General features: G+C 41.7%; 1 protein-coding gene across 2 annotated transcripts; it reads right to left on the bottom strand.

Moving 5' to 3' along the window:
• Positions 1-305: 305 nt before the first annotated feature.
• On the bottom strand, positions 306-16,192 carry LOC100554740 (arylsulfatase H). 2 transcript variants are annotated; one of them, XM_003218809.4, is made up of 10 exons: positions 16,033-16,192; positions 11,839-11,988; positions 10,208-10,329; positions 7,469-7,591; positions 5,645-6,068; positions 5,413-5,549; positions 3,309-3,443; positions 2,417-2,579; positions 1,266-1,387; positions 306-852 (listed from the first exon to the last, which is right to left on the bottom strand). In XM_003218809.4, the coding sequence occupies exons 1-10, from the start codon at positions 16,110-16,112 to the stop codon at positions 482-484; spliced, it is 1,827 nt and encodes a 608-aa protein (XP_003218857.1). In that variant the 5' UTR covers positions 16,113-16,192; the 3' UTR covers positions 306-481. The 2 variants fall into 2 exon arrangements, with proteins under 2 accessions (XP_003218857.1, XP_062831383.1); XM_062975313.1 differs by lacking the exon at positions 16,033-16,192 and adding an exon at positions 12,723-12,745.
• Between the last annotated feature and the right edge of the window lie 1,970 nt (positions 16,193-18,162).

The raw sequence follows: 18,162 nt of genomic DNA, 5'->3' as shown, positions 1-18,162 counted from the left end.
CCGGCACTCTGCTTTAAAAGTTTGAGAACCCCTGGTCTAGGCGAGGTAGATTTCCTATCATAGACATTACATAGCCAAGGCACATTATCTGCAGATGACCTTCCATATCAATGTATTCAATCATCCACAGCTCAAAAATATTGGAAATTAGGAAATCATTGTAGAGTTTATATATGCATCCTGAAGAAGGAAGAGCAATGCGGTTTTAGATGCTCAAACAGGCTTTAGTAAAGTAAAGGGAGAAAAAGAGGGCTAGAAAGCAAACGTTAAGTTTTGGGACACAGTCACATGTCATGAAACATACATACTGGCTCAGTTTTATTGAAGAACAGAGCAATGCAAGAACAGAACATCCATTTTAATCTCATAGATACATCTTTTATATTATTTCCTCCCATTTGAGAATCTTCAGTGAGTGTTTTCACTATACTGGTTGGCATTCCCTGTTCTAAATCATTTTTATTGCAGCAGGATGGCGTGACTAGCCCATAGGAACTGAAGATGTGCTTTCCTTGTCACACCAGCACAATGGGAATGTCCCACAACAAGGTTGTAGCCATGGTTTCCATATAATGTTGAAGAAAGACATCTGCTGTGGGACAGGAGTGAGGGTCCTCCGGTGCTCCTCCACAGCTTTCTCCATTTGTTTTATGACAGCGTGAAACATTGGCTCAGTTTGTGCTGACAGAGGCACCGCCTCTGAAGGGTCTCTTGACAAATCAAAGAGCAAGGGAGGGTCGTGATGAGTTACTCCTTCTCCATAACATGGACAAAGTCCTTTCCCATAACAGGCTCCTGCATCTTTTGGATGGAATATGGGTGTCACATAATGAGCTTTCCATAAAGCACCAGCTGGTAGGAAAAACAAAAACAAAACAATAATCCCTGATACAGTAATTATGAAGCTGATGGGATATGTCAGTTTTCCCCAAAATTGGATTTCATTAAAAATCCAGATAAAATTCCTTGCCAAAACTACAACATGCATACAAAAATTACCTAAAGGCCCTTTGTATTTGCCATATGGCCTAATTTTCCAAACTCAGAAAGTTGCCTTATGTGAAGTGAGACCACTGATCCATGCAGATCAGTATTGTCAGTTTAACTGGGAGCAATGGTTCTCCAAGGTTTAAGGCAGAGTTTGCTACCAATCTGATCTAGAGATCATTGGTGCTCCATGGTGGTCTTCCACCCAAGAATTAACCAGGTTTGGCTCTAGTTATCAAAGAAGAGACATTTACCCACTGAGGAGAGATTGTACTCACTGTCTTTCTGATGCCAGCGAACTGCATGCAAGTATGATCCACAGTAATGAAACATGAAATCGTGTTCTGAATGCTTGATCTTTTGTTGTAGCAAAGGGAAGAGATTCTTTCCATCAATTATTCTGTAATGATATAGAAAAGACTAATCATCAAGTAGAATATCGAGAAAACAAAGGAAGAGGATAAGAAGGAAGGAGAAGGGAAAGGAGAAGGAGATGGAATGTAAAAAAGTGATACATTCTTGGGAATGTCGTTCACTCATATCAATGCTTAGCTGTACACTGTAAAAGGTACTACAAAACCCTAAGAAAACTCCAATATGTGGTTAAATATAAAACCATGGTAGCTACAGTCACAAAAAGTAAAACATGTTAAAATAGTATTTTAAAAAAGAATAAGTCAAGCAGAACATTTCCAGAAACTCAGATACAACATATAGCTTTCCTAGGGTGCTTCCAGAAGGATAGTGTCAGTCCTGTCAATCACAATTAGCATATTTCTGTGGGATTTTAAGAATAGTGGTGGGAAATTACAGCAGAGTTATAAACATAATACAATGTTATCTGGAACATATAGCTGCTAAAGTTTGGAGTCTTTAGCAGAATGACTGCATAATGAAAGCTGTGACCAGAAGCAAAGTATTTTTTTTTAAAAAAGAAATATTTTAAAAGTATGTGAACATACTTGCATTTCAGTTCTGTATGAGGAGGGAAAGTTGTCTCCCATACCACCACAAGAAATATTTCCAGTGTTCACAAAACAGGACAGACAAGAAGGAACAACCAACAAAATCACAGATATAGTGTAAAAGGTGCTTATGACTTTAATGCAGCAATATTCCACAAAACACTAACAAACACAGTGAGAATGTAACATTGGCTGGGAATGTTGGTTTTTTCTGTTCAAAAAACTGTTAAAATTCACAATTTTCCTATAATAGGAATTGTAACACAAGAAAAGATGTTTGGGCCTTGTGCAGTAACACTAGTGCATAGATAAACAAACAAAAACAAGTGAGTAGGAAAAGTCATCCCAGAATAAAGATACTTGAATGGGAAAACATGGTTTGGCGAGGATTTTGGTTACACAAGGAATTCTGTTTACCTCAAGGTGCATTTTCCATAGTTTTAGTGAGAACACAAGCTCTATACCTGTCCTGAGGCAAAATTCCTCCAGCTAAATGAGTGATTGTTGGATAAATATCCATAAGGCTTGTTGGCTCATCCAGCACAGTGTTAGCAGGGAGCATTCCAGGCCATCTAAATATGCCTGGCACACGGATTCCTCCTTCCCAGCCTCCCATGCCTTTGCCACCTAGATTGAGATACAAGACAAATATGACCATTATGGAAACAGACAAGTTGATTTAAATTGACTTGAAGTTCCACATAGAATTACAGATGGCTGGGAATCTCACATTGCTTTCCCCCTTAGGCTCAGCTCTATGAGTACATTTTAGAGAACAAACATTGTTAGAGATGCAGCTGCAAATAACAAATGGTTTTATAATTGGAAAACTCAAATCTCACATTTTTGACAGATGTGCATAACAAACAGTTAGGGATACTGGCGAGAGATCTAAACATTCAAACTATCTGATAAGGATAAAATGTCTTATTTATACATTGACATCATTAATATGAATTTCCCCAAGGCATATTCATATTTTAAAAAATCCAGCAATATGGAGATGAACTCTGTGAGAACCTAGTGAGGAGTCTGTCAGAGATGTAACCTATCTTTGGAGGCTTTTAAATAAAGGCCGGGTGGCCATCTGTTGGATTTGATGGCCCGTGTAGTCTTTCCTGATCCATGATTCTATGAAACAGAAAATGAGAATTTCATAAAAGCAATTCATTCTGAAAGGGTCTATAGTTGTACTTTCGTGTTATTTGTTGCAAAGTTTACTTGAACTCATGGATCAAAGACCTTCATGAGCCAAGTGTAAGGAATGCTGGGAATAAGAGTCAGAAACATTTAGAGGCCACATTGTTTCCATCTGTGTTCCAGATGGACTAGAAGCTGTATTTGCATGCAGGTTACCTTTATATATGCCGTTCCAGCCACCTAGCTGGATTGAACCTTCTTGAGCTTCTAGCTGTCCTCCGTGGTCTGAAGCAAAATAGGCAAGTGTGTTGTTTCTCAATCCTTCCTTGTCAATCGCATCTAGAATCTGGCCTACACATTAAAGACATACTCATCAACAGGTTTACAATGGAAGCAAGATTTCAAATTGAACAGTTCATGTTAATCAATGTAAGGATGTTAGTGTTCTCTTTATTATACCCTTTCTTCAGAAATGTAAAAGTAATAAACTGCAGCACTGAGACAGGATAGAATCATGCACTAGCTATCATCCTGTGTTCTGAGCATACCGTAAAAACCACTAGCCAACACACATTTTGGTGCCTCAAATGTTAGTCCTGTTTCTGGGTATATTTGACCTGCTGATTCCAAAAATTGTTCCACTTCCCTTGAACAGCTCTAGTTTTTGAGATACAGAATTTATACCATCTACTAGTCACAATCTGCTCGCCCACAGAAAATCATGATAATGATATCTAAAAAACTAGAGCTACGTGGTCTACCAAATGCAATATTTTGAATCAGCAATCCTAGGAACAGGCCTAGAAACAAATGCACCAAGAATTATTTTTGTTGGGCTGTGTAATCAGCCTTGAATTTATAGGATCATGGAAGTTGTTAATAAATAACAACAACAACAACAATAAACGACTTTATTTTTAACCTGCCCTCTCTCCCCAAAGGGACTCAGGGGGGCTTCCAAAAACAAAAATGGTAAACATTCAATGTCATGTGCAATCATAAAATCAAAACATTTACACGTACAATTAAAACAACTTAAATGACTTACTAAAAAGATATAAATTGATCAGTCTGGCAACATGTACCTCTGTACTTGTCTGGATTTAACTTCAACTTGCTGGCCCTCATTCAGTCCATTACTGATGACAGGCAATTGTTCAGGACCAGGAGAGCATCCTTGGCTTTTGGTGGAAAGGAATAATAAAGTTGGGTGTCATCTGCATAAATTTGACACCGAACTCCTAAACTCCGGATGATCTCTCCCAGTGGTTTCATGTAGAAGTTGAACAGCACAGGGGACAGAATTGAACCCTGAGGGACCCCATAGGCTACCTGCCAGGGAGTCAAACAGGAGTCCCCGAGCACCATCATCTGGGACCAGCCCTCCAGGAAGGACCGGAGCCACCGTAAAATGGTGCCCCCAAGCTTCATCCTGGAGAGATGTCCCAGAAGGATACCATGGTCAATTGTATCGAACTCTGCTGAGAGGTCCAGGAGAACTAGCAGGGACACACTCCATCTATCTAGTTTCTTTGGCGCAGGCTGTTGAGCAGCTGCAATAAATCACTCTGACCATGAGGTCATGAGTTCGAGGCCAGCCCGTGGCGGGGTGAGCAGCCGTCAATTAAAAATAAAAAATAGCCCCTGCTCGTTGCTGACCTAGCAACCCCAAAGATAGTTGCATCTATCAAGTAGGAGATAAGGTACCACTTATAAATAAAAGTGGGGAGGCAAGTTTAACTAATTTATGACCTGGAATGAGGAAGTGCTGTCACAGTGGATGATGAAGCAGCTGCTCCCCCCTGTGGCCAGAATCAAACTTCCCCTCAGGAGAAGGTTAACTTGCCTCTGCGTCTGTTTGTCTCGGTCTCTGTTTGATGTGTTTATGGGCATTGAATGTTTGTCCTATGTGTGTATAATGTGATCCGCCCTGAGTCCCCTTTGGGGTGAGAAGGGCGGAATATAAATACTGTAAATAAATAAATAAATAAATAAATAAATAAATAAATAAATCATCCACCAAGGCGACCGATGCCATCTCAGTTCTGAAACCAGGCCTGAAACCAGACTGAAATAGTTCCAGATAATCAGTTTCATCCAAGAAACATACAAGAAACTTGCTGTTCTTTTCTATTAGAAAGTATAGCTTCCTTGTTAGCCAGTCTGTGAATTATTAGTGTCAAGAACTGAGTTCAAGACGGACACATCATGGAAAACGAAGCATTTTAACATTGCCCAAGCCGATGTTTTGTCTTCTGGAAATGATCAAGGTCTGTCCAGGGTTTTATTTTACTTTATTTATTTAAGAAATCCGACTCACCTACCAACCAGTCCATTTCTTCTACATTGTCTCCATATATACCATGCTGGCTTTTCCCAATAAATCTTTCAGTGGTAAACAAAGGTGTATGGACATGAAGAAAAGAAACAAAAAGGAGGAATGGCCTGTGTTTGTTGCTTCAAATAAAAAGAAGAAGAAAAAGAATGGCTGAGTAAAATTTAATACGCATTGCTAGTTTTAAAGTTGTGTTATCTCTGGAAACAGAAATTACCTCCGAATAAATGAAACTGCTTCCCTTAGGATTAGAGATGTTGTTCTTTCCAGTTTCATTGGTTGCTCCGTTATGTCATGGTTGCGCATCAAGATACAATTCCAGTATCTCACAAAACCATAGCTGGAATACCAGGAAGCAAAAAACAGGAATCCAAGCAATGCCAAGAAGAGGGGTGTCTTCCAAGTTATAGAGAACAGCCCTATAAGTTTTCCTATGGTAACTGTGAGGATGGCTAAGGCAACGAGTTGAGTGTAAAACCACAGTTTAGTCAGGAAGGCTACATAGGGCTCTGAACCTTTGTTTTCCTGGCAGCTATTTAGAAGCGAGAAAGGTATGCCATAAAAATAATCAAAGCCATGATTTAGAGGGTGATGACAATGATCCTTGGCAGAGTCACAGTTTACACCTTGATGCCACTTCCCTGGAAATCAAGGAAAGCAGACTGTCATTATTAGATGACACTTTTCTTTCCCATTAACAAAAAGAAACATACACAATCTGGCAGAAACAGTGGTCTCAAAATCTGAAGCATCATAAAAGTCACTGGGTGTCTGTGAAAGCAAAAGGTCTCATATTCAACCCTATTCACTGCAGTGCTCCCTCCCTACTTTGCGATTCACTTTTCTCTCCCTCCCTCCTTCATAGCTTTTTTCTGAGAGGTGTGCATGCGCAGAATGTGCCAGTTTCCCTTTTGTGCATGCGCCTTCCCTCTTGTCGGTGTCTAGCCGAGCCACTTTGGATGCCGACGAGAGGGAGGCACATACACAAAAGGGAAACTGGAGAGGAAGAAGCGCAGGAAGAAGGCTTGCAAAGGGGAGAAAGGCCACCTAACTACTAATATAATGTTTAAATATTGAAATAAATATAGTGCTCCTACTTTGCTGAATTTCACTTATTGCAGGTGGTCCTGGAACATAACCCCCACGATAAGTGAGGGAACACTGTAGTTCCTGGCATTCCAACAGGTAGCATAAAGCTGTTGAAGACCACTGTTTATTGCCTTAAAGTACCACTGTCAGCTTGACTATGGATACATCTACACTGTACAATTAATACAGTTTAATGCCCCTCTAACTGCAATGGCTCGATTCGGTGGAATCATAGGAGCTGAAGTTTGGAGAAGCATCAGTACTTTTTGGCAGAAAATGTATAAAAACCTTGTAAAACTATAATTCCCATGATTCTATATCATTTAGCCGTGGCAGGACTGCTGACTTGAAGGTTGGGTTGTTGACCTGAAGGTTGCTGGTTCGAATCCAAGCCGGGAAGAGCGCGAATGAACTCCCTTTATCAGCTCCAGCTCCATGCGTGGTCACGAGAAAAGCCTCCCACAAGGATGGTAAAACAGCAAAACATCCAGGCATCCCCTGGGCAACGTCTTTGCAGACGGCCAATTCTCTCACACCAGAAGCGACTTGCACTTTCTTGTCGCTCCTGGCACGAAAAAAAGTTCTACAGTGTATATGTACATTCCAGAGTACGTTCATTCTTCTCTCCTTTCTATCTTTCTTTTGCATCCGTTTTGCTATAGATAGAAATCTAAGAAACTCACGTTACTGATTAACCCCTCCTTTCTACTTCTGCTTCTAAAAGCCATTAGTGCAACCTAGTGAGTATGCGGTTCAGAGAAAAGTGTCACAGTTGCTAAGCTTTATGGCTGACTTAAATGGTTACTATATTGCAGGCTGGCTACAGTAACATCACTCAAAACTGCATTAGTCCATTGCTCATGTTAATTCTCAGACATTGTCATACTTTGAAGTACAAGTGCCAAGTTTGTTTTGCCACAATTACCACATCATTGCATAAATATCGACATACCTACAAGTCCTGTGGTATAACCTTGCTGATGCAATACCTTTGCGAAAGTGGTTTCGTTGACAGGGAGTCCTCCTGAGCCAGCATTCCAGTACATTGTCCGAAACACATTGCTTGATGCCATACCTGCATTGACCAAGGAAACACCCTATCAAGACATCACACAAACCATTTTTCATGTTGCCATCCCCTACTTAGTCTCCCACTGTGGAGGAAAGGCCCACATAGGAATAGCCTACATTGCAAGTACCCCCAGCGGTCTCTCTGAAGCATACAAGGAACTTGCATATCAGTAAGGGGGAAGTCTATGTAAGTTACAAGGATCAGAGCACATTAATGGAAATGTGTGCTCGAGGTGGGAGGAAATCTATATCATGATGAGTTGCCTGCATGTGGATGATCTTCCATAGATTTTAGTACCAGTTCGGTATCCCCTATCTCAGGTATGGGCAAACCCAAGTCTGGGGGGGGGGGGTCTTCATTCAGGTCCTCCTCTCTCTCACTGTCCTATCAGTCCTTTCCTGGCCTGTACCTTAGCCTCCATTGCCACAGAAGAATATGCTCCCTGTCAGCTACTCCCCTTCTTCTGGGCCTCCATTCCCGATAATGAGAAGGGTGGCTCTGCCTCATCCACCACCACTGCCATTGCCTTCCTCAAGGACAAGTTCCCTTCAGAAAGAAGAAGAGCAGGAGCAGGAGAGAAGAGAAGGAGCGCCCTGGGCAGGTGCATGTATCTGCGGGTGTGTCAAATCCTCATCTTGGCACACGGCTGCCTAGGACTCTCCTTCCCAAGGTTGGTGCTGAGGCTGCCTGGGTGCAGCTCGGGTGTGGATGCGGCCTTCGACCAGGCAACCAACCATATGTGAAACCCCCCTCCCCATGCACCAACCATCATGACTTCATGGCAACGCCCCTCCCCCCCCGCCTCCCAACCCCATGGCAACTGCTCTCAGCCTCCTCCCTGCCCCCTCCCTCTCTCCAGGCTCGACTCGCCAACCCCACTCCAGCCCGCCATGCGGCCCACAAGCTAAAATGTTTGCCCATGCCTGCCCTATTTAAAATGTTGGGAACCAAAGAGTTGTAGATTTCTCTTTTTGATTTTGGAATACTGGTATTTGTATATATTTACATGAGATATTCTGGAAATGGAACCCAAGTCTAAACATGAACATTATTAATATTTCATATATACCTTATATACATAGCCTGAAGGTAAGGGATTTTTTTACAACATTTAATTAATTTTGAGCATGAAAGAAAGTTTGTGTGCATTGAACCAACACAAAAACAAAAGTGTCACTATCAAAGCATCCACAAGATGTTTCTGGAGTATTTCAGGTTTTGGAATTCCAGATAAAGGATGAACTTGGATCTGTTCATTATATTGCTTTCAATAGCATTTATGTGAGCTATCTTTTAACAAGGTTCCAGTCAGTAACAACATGTGCAAGGTTATACATATGTTTTTCATGTTCACTATATATAAATATTCATGAGGGGGAAGCAAGCTGTGCAAGAACTTCTATAAAAATAAGTCTCCTTGGATGCTATTTTGGGAGAAAGACAGGATAAAAACTAAACATCAGTGATTAAATGCTAAGAAGTACGTGGGTAAAGCAGTTTTTTTCCTTCCCAGAAAAAAATGAATATGTGTCTCAGGTTGGACCGACAAAGTAAAAATAAAATAAAATTTAAGCTCCAAGTCAGAACAGAGCTATTACCAAAGGGACTGATCCTGAAGTCAGGATCTAACATGTCTTGCTGTGAACAACACATTCCACACTCTGAGTGAAGGTCTGTTATAACATCAACAGCTCAGACCAATCCCTCCTTACCTCAGCTAGGGAAACGTAACTTGACACAAAATGGTCTCACATATTACCAACAACAACAGTTGTATGTTGTATTAATTTGATATCACTTTAACTGTCATGGTGCCACCTTATAGTTCAGAAGTTTCTGTGAAAAAGGTCTACTGTGCTCTTCTGAACTAATAGCAATTTAATCCTCAGTCCTGCTTATCAAAGCATTTTAGGAGCAATAGCTCAAGTGGATTAAAGCAAAGAGTTTTAAATATCTGCAAAGAACAACAAGATGACTGCTTTGAAAGGAAATAACCTCTCCTGATTTAATCCATGATTTTCAACTGCTCCTCTTTGGTGTTCTTGCATCCTACACAATAAGAAAAAGGAATCTAAGCTAATTATGAGGATATTAAATAAATATTGTTTATAAAAATATATGAGAGTATCCACCTACTGTGTCCTGAACACTGTGTGTGTACGTACATCTTTTCATGAAGAACTAAATGCATTATTTGAAGTTTCTCAAGTCGTTCCTGACACAAAAAACAAAACAAAAACTGGGGTATGTGGCAATGTGAACTCAGCCCTGTTAAAAGCAGATATTGTGGGATTTTATTCAGCTGTGTGGATGGGGCTTAAGTGATCATGAGCAAGTCTCACTGTTTCTGTTTCAGAGGAAGGCAACCCCCTTTTGAACAAATCCTGCCAAGCAAAGCCAGTGATAAGTTTGCCTTGGAGTTGCCACAAGTTAGGCCCCTTCTACGTTGCCTTATAAAATTGAGATCTGTTTTGAACTGAATTATATGGCAGTGTACAAGGGGCCTTAGAAACAATAACAACTTGAAGGAACACAACGACAGCAAAGGAATACTTATATTGTTCTACTCTTCACACTGCTTTAGCTGTATATGTACCCACACGTTTCAAGAATACTCACCTGATCTGATGGGATATCTGCCAGTCAGAAAAGCTGTTCTGCTTGGGGTACAAATTGAAGCTGTTGCAATGTGCTGAGTAAGTTTCACTCCTTCCTTTGCTAGCTGGTCGATGTTAGGTGTCCTAAGAAGAACATATGATATATTACTATAATTAGATAGCAAAATATTAAATACAAGAGAACAAAGATGAGGTAGCACTCTATCACATGCAAGAAAGATACCAAACTCTGCTCCTAATAACTTGCTGAGTAAGAAATGTGTAAGTGGTTCCAAAAGAAAACAACATTTCTGAGGACAACAGCTATCTTCTACTATGCACATAGATCCTGTCTGTGAAATAAGTAAGTCTGTGTGGTGATCATTTGATTGAAAAGTGGATCTGTAAGGCAGCAATCCTTTAGTTGCTCAAATGATTTCATTAGATGTAAAGGAAATCTTTCACTTGAAGTACTGGAAAGTATATGTGGACACATCTTGAAAGCCTATTCCACATAGCAGTAAGAAGATGCTGTTGTTGCTGCATTAAGAAAAGTTACTTTTGGGACAGTCATTACCAGAATCCCTGGCTAGGGTATTTGGGGCATTATAATCCAGAACCATAAATATTCCAAGTGTTCATTTGCTGGCATTCTGGTGCCAGAATAGGTTAAAAAAAAGGAGACAACCTGCAAGTGGTTTGGATGACTACCTCCCAATGTGTATCAGTGACATCTAAAGAGGCTGGAGTTGTATGAACAAGACAGAATAAAAGAGAAGAAAGGAAATCTGTGTGGTTATAGTTGCAGTGTCTGGGATCTCAGATAAGAACATTATTTCTGAGGACTGCTCAGAAGGGGCCTAACTGATAAGTGGCAAATGTAAATACTGGTAAAATGAGATTCCTTATTTGTAAAATCTTAAATCCCTCTGTTGAAGTCCAGATCTGGTTAACATATTTTAAGATAACCAGTATCGCAGGGAAGGGGGAGAAACAAGTATGCAAAACAACTGGAGGTAATATATGACAATTGGTTTGAGATAGGGCCTCTGATTTGTAGTTAGGAGAGCATTGGAGTTCACATAATAGATACAAGCCATACAGATGTGAAATAGAACAAAAAGTCAGATGGATCTAAGCCTCTTTTTTTTTGACCAGGGACCACTTGACCAGGACTCACTTGAATAGGGACCACTTTGACCAGGGACCACTCTTCAAAATTAGTACCAAAAGGGTTACGAATCAGTTTTTGATCAACTTTAGATTTGGTTTGGTTGTTTGGGGTGCTGATTCAGAAAAATGCATTTGGACAGATCACATCAGCTCTAGTTTCTGATACAGAACATATGCCACCCAGTAGTTGCCATCTACTCGCCCACAGAAAACCATATTTAATAATCTAGAGCTGATGTGATCTATCTAATGCAAAGGTAAACTCTGGAAAAAGGAGCAGAAATAAAATAAATAAATAAATAAATAAATAAAGAGGAAGGAGGTTTGCGGACCAGATTCTTATTCTTGCAGCCACTGCTGGGCGGTGGTCCACAGGTTGAAAACCACTGATCTAAACGGTTAGAAATCTTTTCCTTACATAAATGGTTGGAGGACATAATTAGCTTAAACCGGTAGGAAAGTAAGATGAGAACACTTTACCTGATAGTGTTGTTACCGTAGCAGCCTATATCTCCAATCCCAAGATCATCAGCTAACATGAGAACAATGTTCGGTTTAATGTCAGGAATGGCAAACACTCCACAAGCATTTGGCAATCCAGATAAGGCCAGGCAAGTTACTGTAAAGAGTCTGTAATCAAAAATAATAAAACACAGATTTATGTTTGAATGAAATTGACAAGCCAGACGAAAGACCAAGAAAATACGTAGGTTGCTGTTGTTGTGTGCTCTCAAGTCATTTCTGACCTCAAGTCAAACCAATCATGGGCCTTTCTTGGCAGAATTTATTCAGAGGATATTTGCCCTCCTTGCCTTCCTCTGAGGGCCCTTCCACACAGCCAAATAACCCAGAATATCAAGGCAGAAAATCCCACAATATCTGCTTTAAACTGAGTCCACACTGCCATATATCCCAGTTCAATGCAGAAATTGTGGGGTTTTATTCAGATGTGTGGAAGGGGTCTGAGATTGAAATATTGTAGATTTATTTGCAGCATAGGCTGGAGCTACACTACCATATAATCCAGATTATCAAAACAGATAATCCAGATTATGTCATTTGAACTGGATTACAAGAGTCTACACTGTCATATAGTCCAGTTCAAAGCAGATAACCTGGGTTTTATATGGCAGTGTAGACGGGGCCTCAGGGTGCATTTAAACCAGAGCTTTTAGACATGAAATCATTTCACAATGCAGTAATTCAGTTTTATTAGTGTCACGGAGGTTGTAAGAGGTACAGACATACATAAATTGTAATAACAAAATGTATGACATATCTCATAAAAACCTTCCTTTCATTTATATTGTCTAAAATACATGATTTATTATTTATTTCACAAAGGCCCAAATCTTTCTTCTTACATTGGCATGACACACCTGCAGTCTTTAGCCGGCACACTGATGTGTCACTACATAGTTTGTAGAGCTTTTATCTACACTATAGAAGTAATACAATTTAACACCAGTTTAACTGCCATCTCAACTGAGCTGTTCTCCAAAGTTTTTGGAGACAATGAGCCCCATCCTTGGTGATGAAATTTGCAAGAGTGGGATTGATTGAAGAAATTGTTAATGTTTAATGTGGCTCATGCCTCCTTTCAGCAAGGTGTGGAACTGCTAGAGAACAAGGAGATAGTAGTATTGTCTTCTCTCATTGCACAATCTTTGCTAATAGGCAATAAATGAGCAATAGATATTCAGTTGTTTGATATTACAGTAGAATTCCAGTTATCTGACCTACAGTATTATTCGACGTGCCAGGCCAGGCCGTGTGGCCCAGGGTGATTGCTGGAGGGACAAGACGCAGGTGGTGCAGACTTTCCCTCCTAGCAAGCACCCAGTGCTGGAGAGAGGGTAGGCAGCAACATACAGCGGGCTTTTCCAAAGTGCTGGACCCTTGCCCGGAGGGAAAAGTCTCGTCCCTTCGGCAAACACTCGGCACTTTGGAGAAGCCCGGTGCGTGTTACTAGGCAGCAAAATGCCCCGGGCTTCTCTACACCGGTTGCTTGCTGGAGGGAGGAGGCTCTTCTCTTCTGCAAGCATCCAGCAATTTGGAGAAGCCCAACCAGTTTCCAGGCAGTCACACGGCCTGGGCTTCTCTAAACCAGGTGCTTGCCGAAGGGAGGAGGCTCTTCCCTTCTGCAAGTACTGGTACTTTGGAGAAGCCTGGGCGGTGTTGCTAGCCAGCAACACAGCCTGGTCTTCTCTTACCCAGGTGCTTGCCGAAGGGAGAAGGCTCTTTTCTTCTGAAAGCACCCAGCTTGCTGGGAGGGATAATAGTGCCTCCCTATTAACCAACAGTTCTGGTTATCTGACATTCGGCCCGCCCGTTTATCTGGGATAACCAGAACTCTACTGTATTGTCTTAGGAACACGGAAATGATTCAATTGGTTCTGTAACACATTATACACACACTTATTCACACTCAATACGTGAGTAGCCAGAATGAGAGGGAGGGGAAAAAAAGGAATATTTTAGGTAAAGGTTTTTCCCTGACATTAAGTCCTGTCGTGTCCGACTCTGTGGATTGGTGCTCATCTCCATTTCTAAGCTGAAGAGCCAGCCTTGTCTGTAGACACCTCCTAGGTCATGTGGCCAGCATGACTGCATGGAGCGCTGTTACCTTCCCGCAGAAGCGGTACCTATTGATCTACTCTCATTTGCAAGTTTTTGAACTGCTAGGTTGTCAGAAGCTGGGGCTAATAGCAGGAGCTCATTCTGCTCCCCCGATTCGAACCTTCAACCTTTCGGTCAGCAAGTTCAGCAGCTCAATGTGTTGTTGAAGGCTTTCATGGTCAGAATCACAAGGCTGTTGTGTATTTTCTGGGCTGTATGGCCATGTTCCAGAAGTATTCTCTCCTGACATCTATGGCAGCCATCCTCAGAGGTTGTGAGGTATATTGGAAAAAACTAATCAAGAAAGGTTTATATATCTTTGGAAAGTCCAGGGTGGGAGAAGAATGTCTTGTCTGTTGGAGGCCAGTGTGAATGTTGTAATTAATCACCTTGATTAGCATTGATAGCCTTGCCAGAATCATTTCCTGGCTTCTTCCTGCCTGGGGGAATCTTTTGTTCAGAGGTGTTAGCTGCCCCTGATTGATTCATGTCTGGAATTTTTCTGTTTTAGAGTGTTGTTCCATATTTACTGTTCTGATTTTATAGTTTAGAATGTTTTAATACTGGTAGCCAGATAGTGTTCATTTCCATGGTTTCCTCCTTCTGTTGAAATTGTCCAAATGTTTGTGGATTTCAATAGCTTCTCTGTGTAGTCTGACCTGGTATTTGTTAGAGTGGCCCAGCATTTCTCAAATAGTATGCTGTGTCCAAGTTGGTTCCTCAAGTGGTCTGCTATGGCTGACTTCTCTGGTTGTGTGAGTCTGCAGTGCCTTTCATGTTCCTTGATTTGTGTGTGAGCAATGCTGCGTTTGATGGTCCCTATGTAGACTTGTCCACAGCTGCATGGTATACGGTAGACTCCTGTAGAGGTGAGAGGATTTCTTGTCCTTCGCTGAATGTAGCATTTGCTGGATTTTCTTGGTGGGTCTGTAGATAGTTTGTAGGTAGTGTTTCTTCATCAGTTTGCTTATGCGGTCAGTGGTTCTTTTGATATATGGTAAGAACATTTTCCCTCTGGGTGGATCTTTGTCTTTACTCTCCTCCATTCTGTCCTACTAACTAGATTCTGAAAGCAGATAGATTTGTTCTTGTATTTGCAGCTCCTCTGATATCTGTGATGGGAGTATCCAGTGGCCTGTAGAGCCCAGTTTAGGTGGTTTAGTTCACCTTGGAGGTGATGAGGTTCGCAGATTCTTTGTGCACGGTCTGCCAGTGCTTTGATTGTGCTTCTTCTTTGACTTGGGTGATGGTTGTAGGCTTTCTGTAAACTGTGTGGCCCAATTGTGGGTTTGTGGATTACTAGAACATCTAGAAATGGCAGTTTTCCTCCGTTTTCTTTTTCCATGGTGAATTGGATGTTTGGGTGGATGCTGTTGAGGTGGTCCAGGAACTTGCCGAGTTCTTCTTCTCCATGGCTCCAAATGGTGAAGGTGTCGTCCACGTATCTGAACCATATAGTAGGCTTTTTTTGGTGCTGTTTCTAGTGCCTGTTTTTCAAAGTGCTCCATGTAGAAATTTGCTATGACCAGGCTGAGAGGGCTTCAGCAGCTCAGTTCAGGAAGTTCAGCAGCAGCTGCGCCACCCGGGGCACCCAAAGAATATGTTATCAAAGTCTAATTTAAGTTGATACATATATGCATGTACCTCAGTCTACACTATAGAGGTAATAAAACTGAATACAAGTTTAACTGCCCTGGCTCAATGCTATGGAATCAGGGGATTTGTAGTTTGGGGAGGCACCAGCACTTTTTGGCAGAGGTGGCTAAAAATCTTTGTCAACACCCTCCTCCCTGGGTTCTATAGCATTGAACCATGGCAGTTGGAGTGATGTCAAACTGCATTGACTCTCCAGCACAGATGAATCATCAGAAGCACTTTTTCTAAACGATAGACGTAAGGCAGGGGAAGAAAAAAAAAAAGCACTTCAATCAGGAAATCTTTCCTCCATTCTGTCCTACTAACTAGATTCTGAAAGCAGATAGATTTCTTGGGTAAGGAAGAGAGCAAATGGACCAGGGACCTACAAAGCCAATTAAAACTGGGGCAAGGACTCACCTTGGAAAGGGCAGGCAAATGCCCCTCCAGCGCCCCTCTTTCCCCCATCTGAAGGTGGACAAAGACTCCGAGGTCTCCATGCTGAAAGGAAGGGGCTCTGGTCTTGTCAAACAAGCAGCAGAGGCAGAGGCATGAAACGCCTTCTTCGAAAAGCTTGAACTTTCGCAAGAGGAGGAGGGGAAATTCCAGACTTCTGAAAAAAGTGTAGGGAAGGGTCTCTCTCCTCCTCCTTTTGCACACTCTTGCAAACACTATCTCCAAAAACATTCGTTTGTTGAAATTTCCTTTTTTAGAAATAGAAACAGGAAACACCTATTTTGAGGAATTCTCTATTCCAAAGTTTCCTGTAACTCTATCATGTTATAGCGCTATCATGCCACTTTAACTGCCATGGCAACATGCTGTGGGATTCTGGGGCTTGTAGTTTAAGGAGGAACAAGCTCTCTCTGGCTGAGAATTCGAGATGCCTTTCCCTAAACTGCAAATCCCAGGATGTTGCCAATAGTCAAATGGACTAATAGGACTATAGCAGTGTAGCTTGATGGGAACTGGGCAGCCCTGGCCCTTGAGCGCTCTAGATGGAGGTCAGCTGTGACCAGCAGTGCTGTGGAATCTGGAGAGGCACAAATGGAGGACGAAAGGGAGAAATGTGCCAGGAGGAAGGTGCGTCAAGCGAACCCTGATTGGGACCGCCTTCCACCTGGAATCCAATGTCCTCACTGGAAGAACATGCGGGTCAAGAATAGGACTCCACAGGCACCTACGTACCCACCGCCAAGTCACTACTCTTGGAGGACCATCATACTCAGATAACAAGGGATCGCCTAAGTAAGTAGCTAAAGTGTGATGGGGTCTTGTGTCTTGTGCTGGAGTGTGTGTTAGGGAAAGCATTTAATTTCGTTGTACAATGTACAATGACATTAATGTTATTGGGTTGCTGTGAGTTTTCCTGGCTGTATGGCCATGTTCCAAAAGCATTCCTCCTGACATCTCCCAATAAAGGATTCCCCCAGGCAGGAAGTAGCCAGGCTTTGAATCTGCAAGGCCATTAAATGCTAATCAAGGTGATCAATAGCAACATTCACACTTGCCTCAAGCAGACAAGAATTCTTTCTCCCAACCTGGATTTTCCACAAATATATAAACCCCCACTTGCCAAGTTTCCAACAAACCTCATCACCTTTAAGCATGCCTGCCATAGATGTGGGTGAAAAGTCTGGAGAAAATGCTTCTGGAACATGTCCATATGGCCCGAAAACTCACAGCAACCCAGTGATTCCGGCCATGAAAGCCTTCAACAACACAATAAAGTTATTCAGTTTAGTCTCCAGGAATGTTTTATGTCACCCCCCAGGTTTACTTCTGGGGTTTAGCTAAACAACTGAGCTGTTCTCCAAAATTCTTGGAGATAATGAAGCCCATTCTTTGTGATGAAATCGGCAAGAGTGGGATTGACTGAACAAATGGTTAATGCTTAATGTGGCTCATGCTCCTTTCAGCCAGGTGTGAGATCGCTGGAGCACAAGGAGATGTACTATCTTCCCTTATTGCACCGATTACAAATGGACAATAAATTAGCAATAGATAATCAGTTTTTTGATGTTATTGCCTTAGGAAAACGGAATTGATTTAATGGGTTCTGTAACACATTATACACACACTTATTCACATTCAACCCCTCCATTGGCAATAAGTGAGTAGCCGGAATAAGATGGAGGAGGAAAAAGAATATGTTATCAAAGTACTAATTTAAGTTGATACATACATGCGCATATGTGTGTCTATAAATAACTACGAGAGCCAGCATGGTATAGTTTTTGGAATTGTATGTTGCCGGCATCAAACTGCTGCCTGTTGTGAGGCCCCCTCAATAGTGTTTGAGTGTTGGGCTATGACTCTGGAAACCAAGGTTCAATTCCCTGCTTGGCTATGGAGACCCACTCAGTGACCTATTCGGTGAGCTATACACTCTTAGCTCTAGGTTCACCTTGTGGGGGGATGTGTAAAGAGTGGGTTGACTGGAAAAGAATGTCGGCAGCTGATTGGCTGAGCCAGTCAGGAGACAACATTCCGATTGGCTGCTGTCTCTAGCTTGGTGCTAAGACAAATGGTTTTAACTGCCACTTTCAC

This window comes from Anolis carolinensis, chromosome 3 (assembly GCF_035594765.1).
Source record: "Anolis carolinensis isolate JA03-04 chromosome 3, rAnoCar3.1.pri, whole genome shotgun sequence".
Classification (NCBI taxonomy): domain Eukaryota; kingdom Metazoa; phylum Chordata; class Lepidosauria; order Squamata; family Dactyloidae; genus Anolis; species Anolis carolinensis.
Note: the sequence above shows the minus strand (reverse complement) of the source record. Positions and strands in the feature narration are given on the sequence as shown.

Coding starts and splice junctions, on each gene's coding strand:
- LOC100554740 (XM_003218809.4), bottom strand. CDS start 16,112: ATGGAGACCTCGGAGTCTTTGTCCACCTTCAGATGGGGGAAAGAGGGG. Junction 10,330..11,838: donor TACGGTAACAACACTATCAG/GTAAAGTGTTCT, acceptor TGTTCTTCTTAG/GACACCTAACATCGACCAGC. Junction 1,388..2,416: donor GGAATTTTGCCTCAGGACAG/GTATAGAGCTTG, acceptor ATATCATTACAG/AATAATTGATGGAAAGAATC.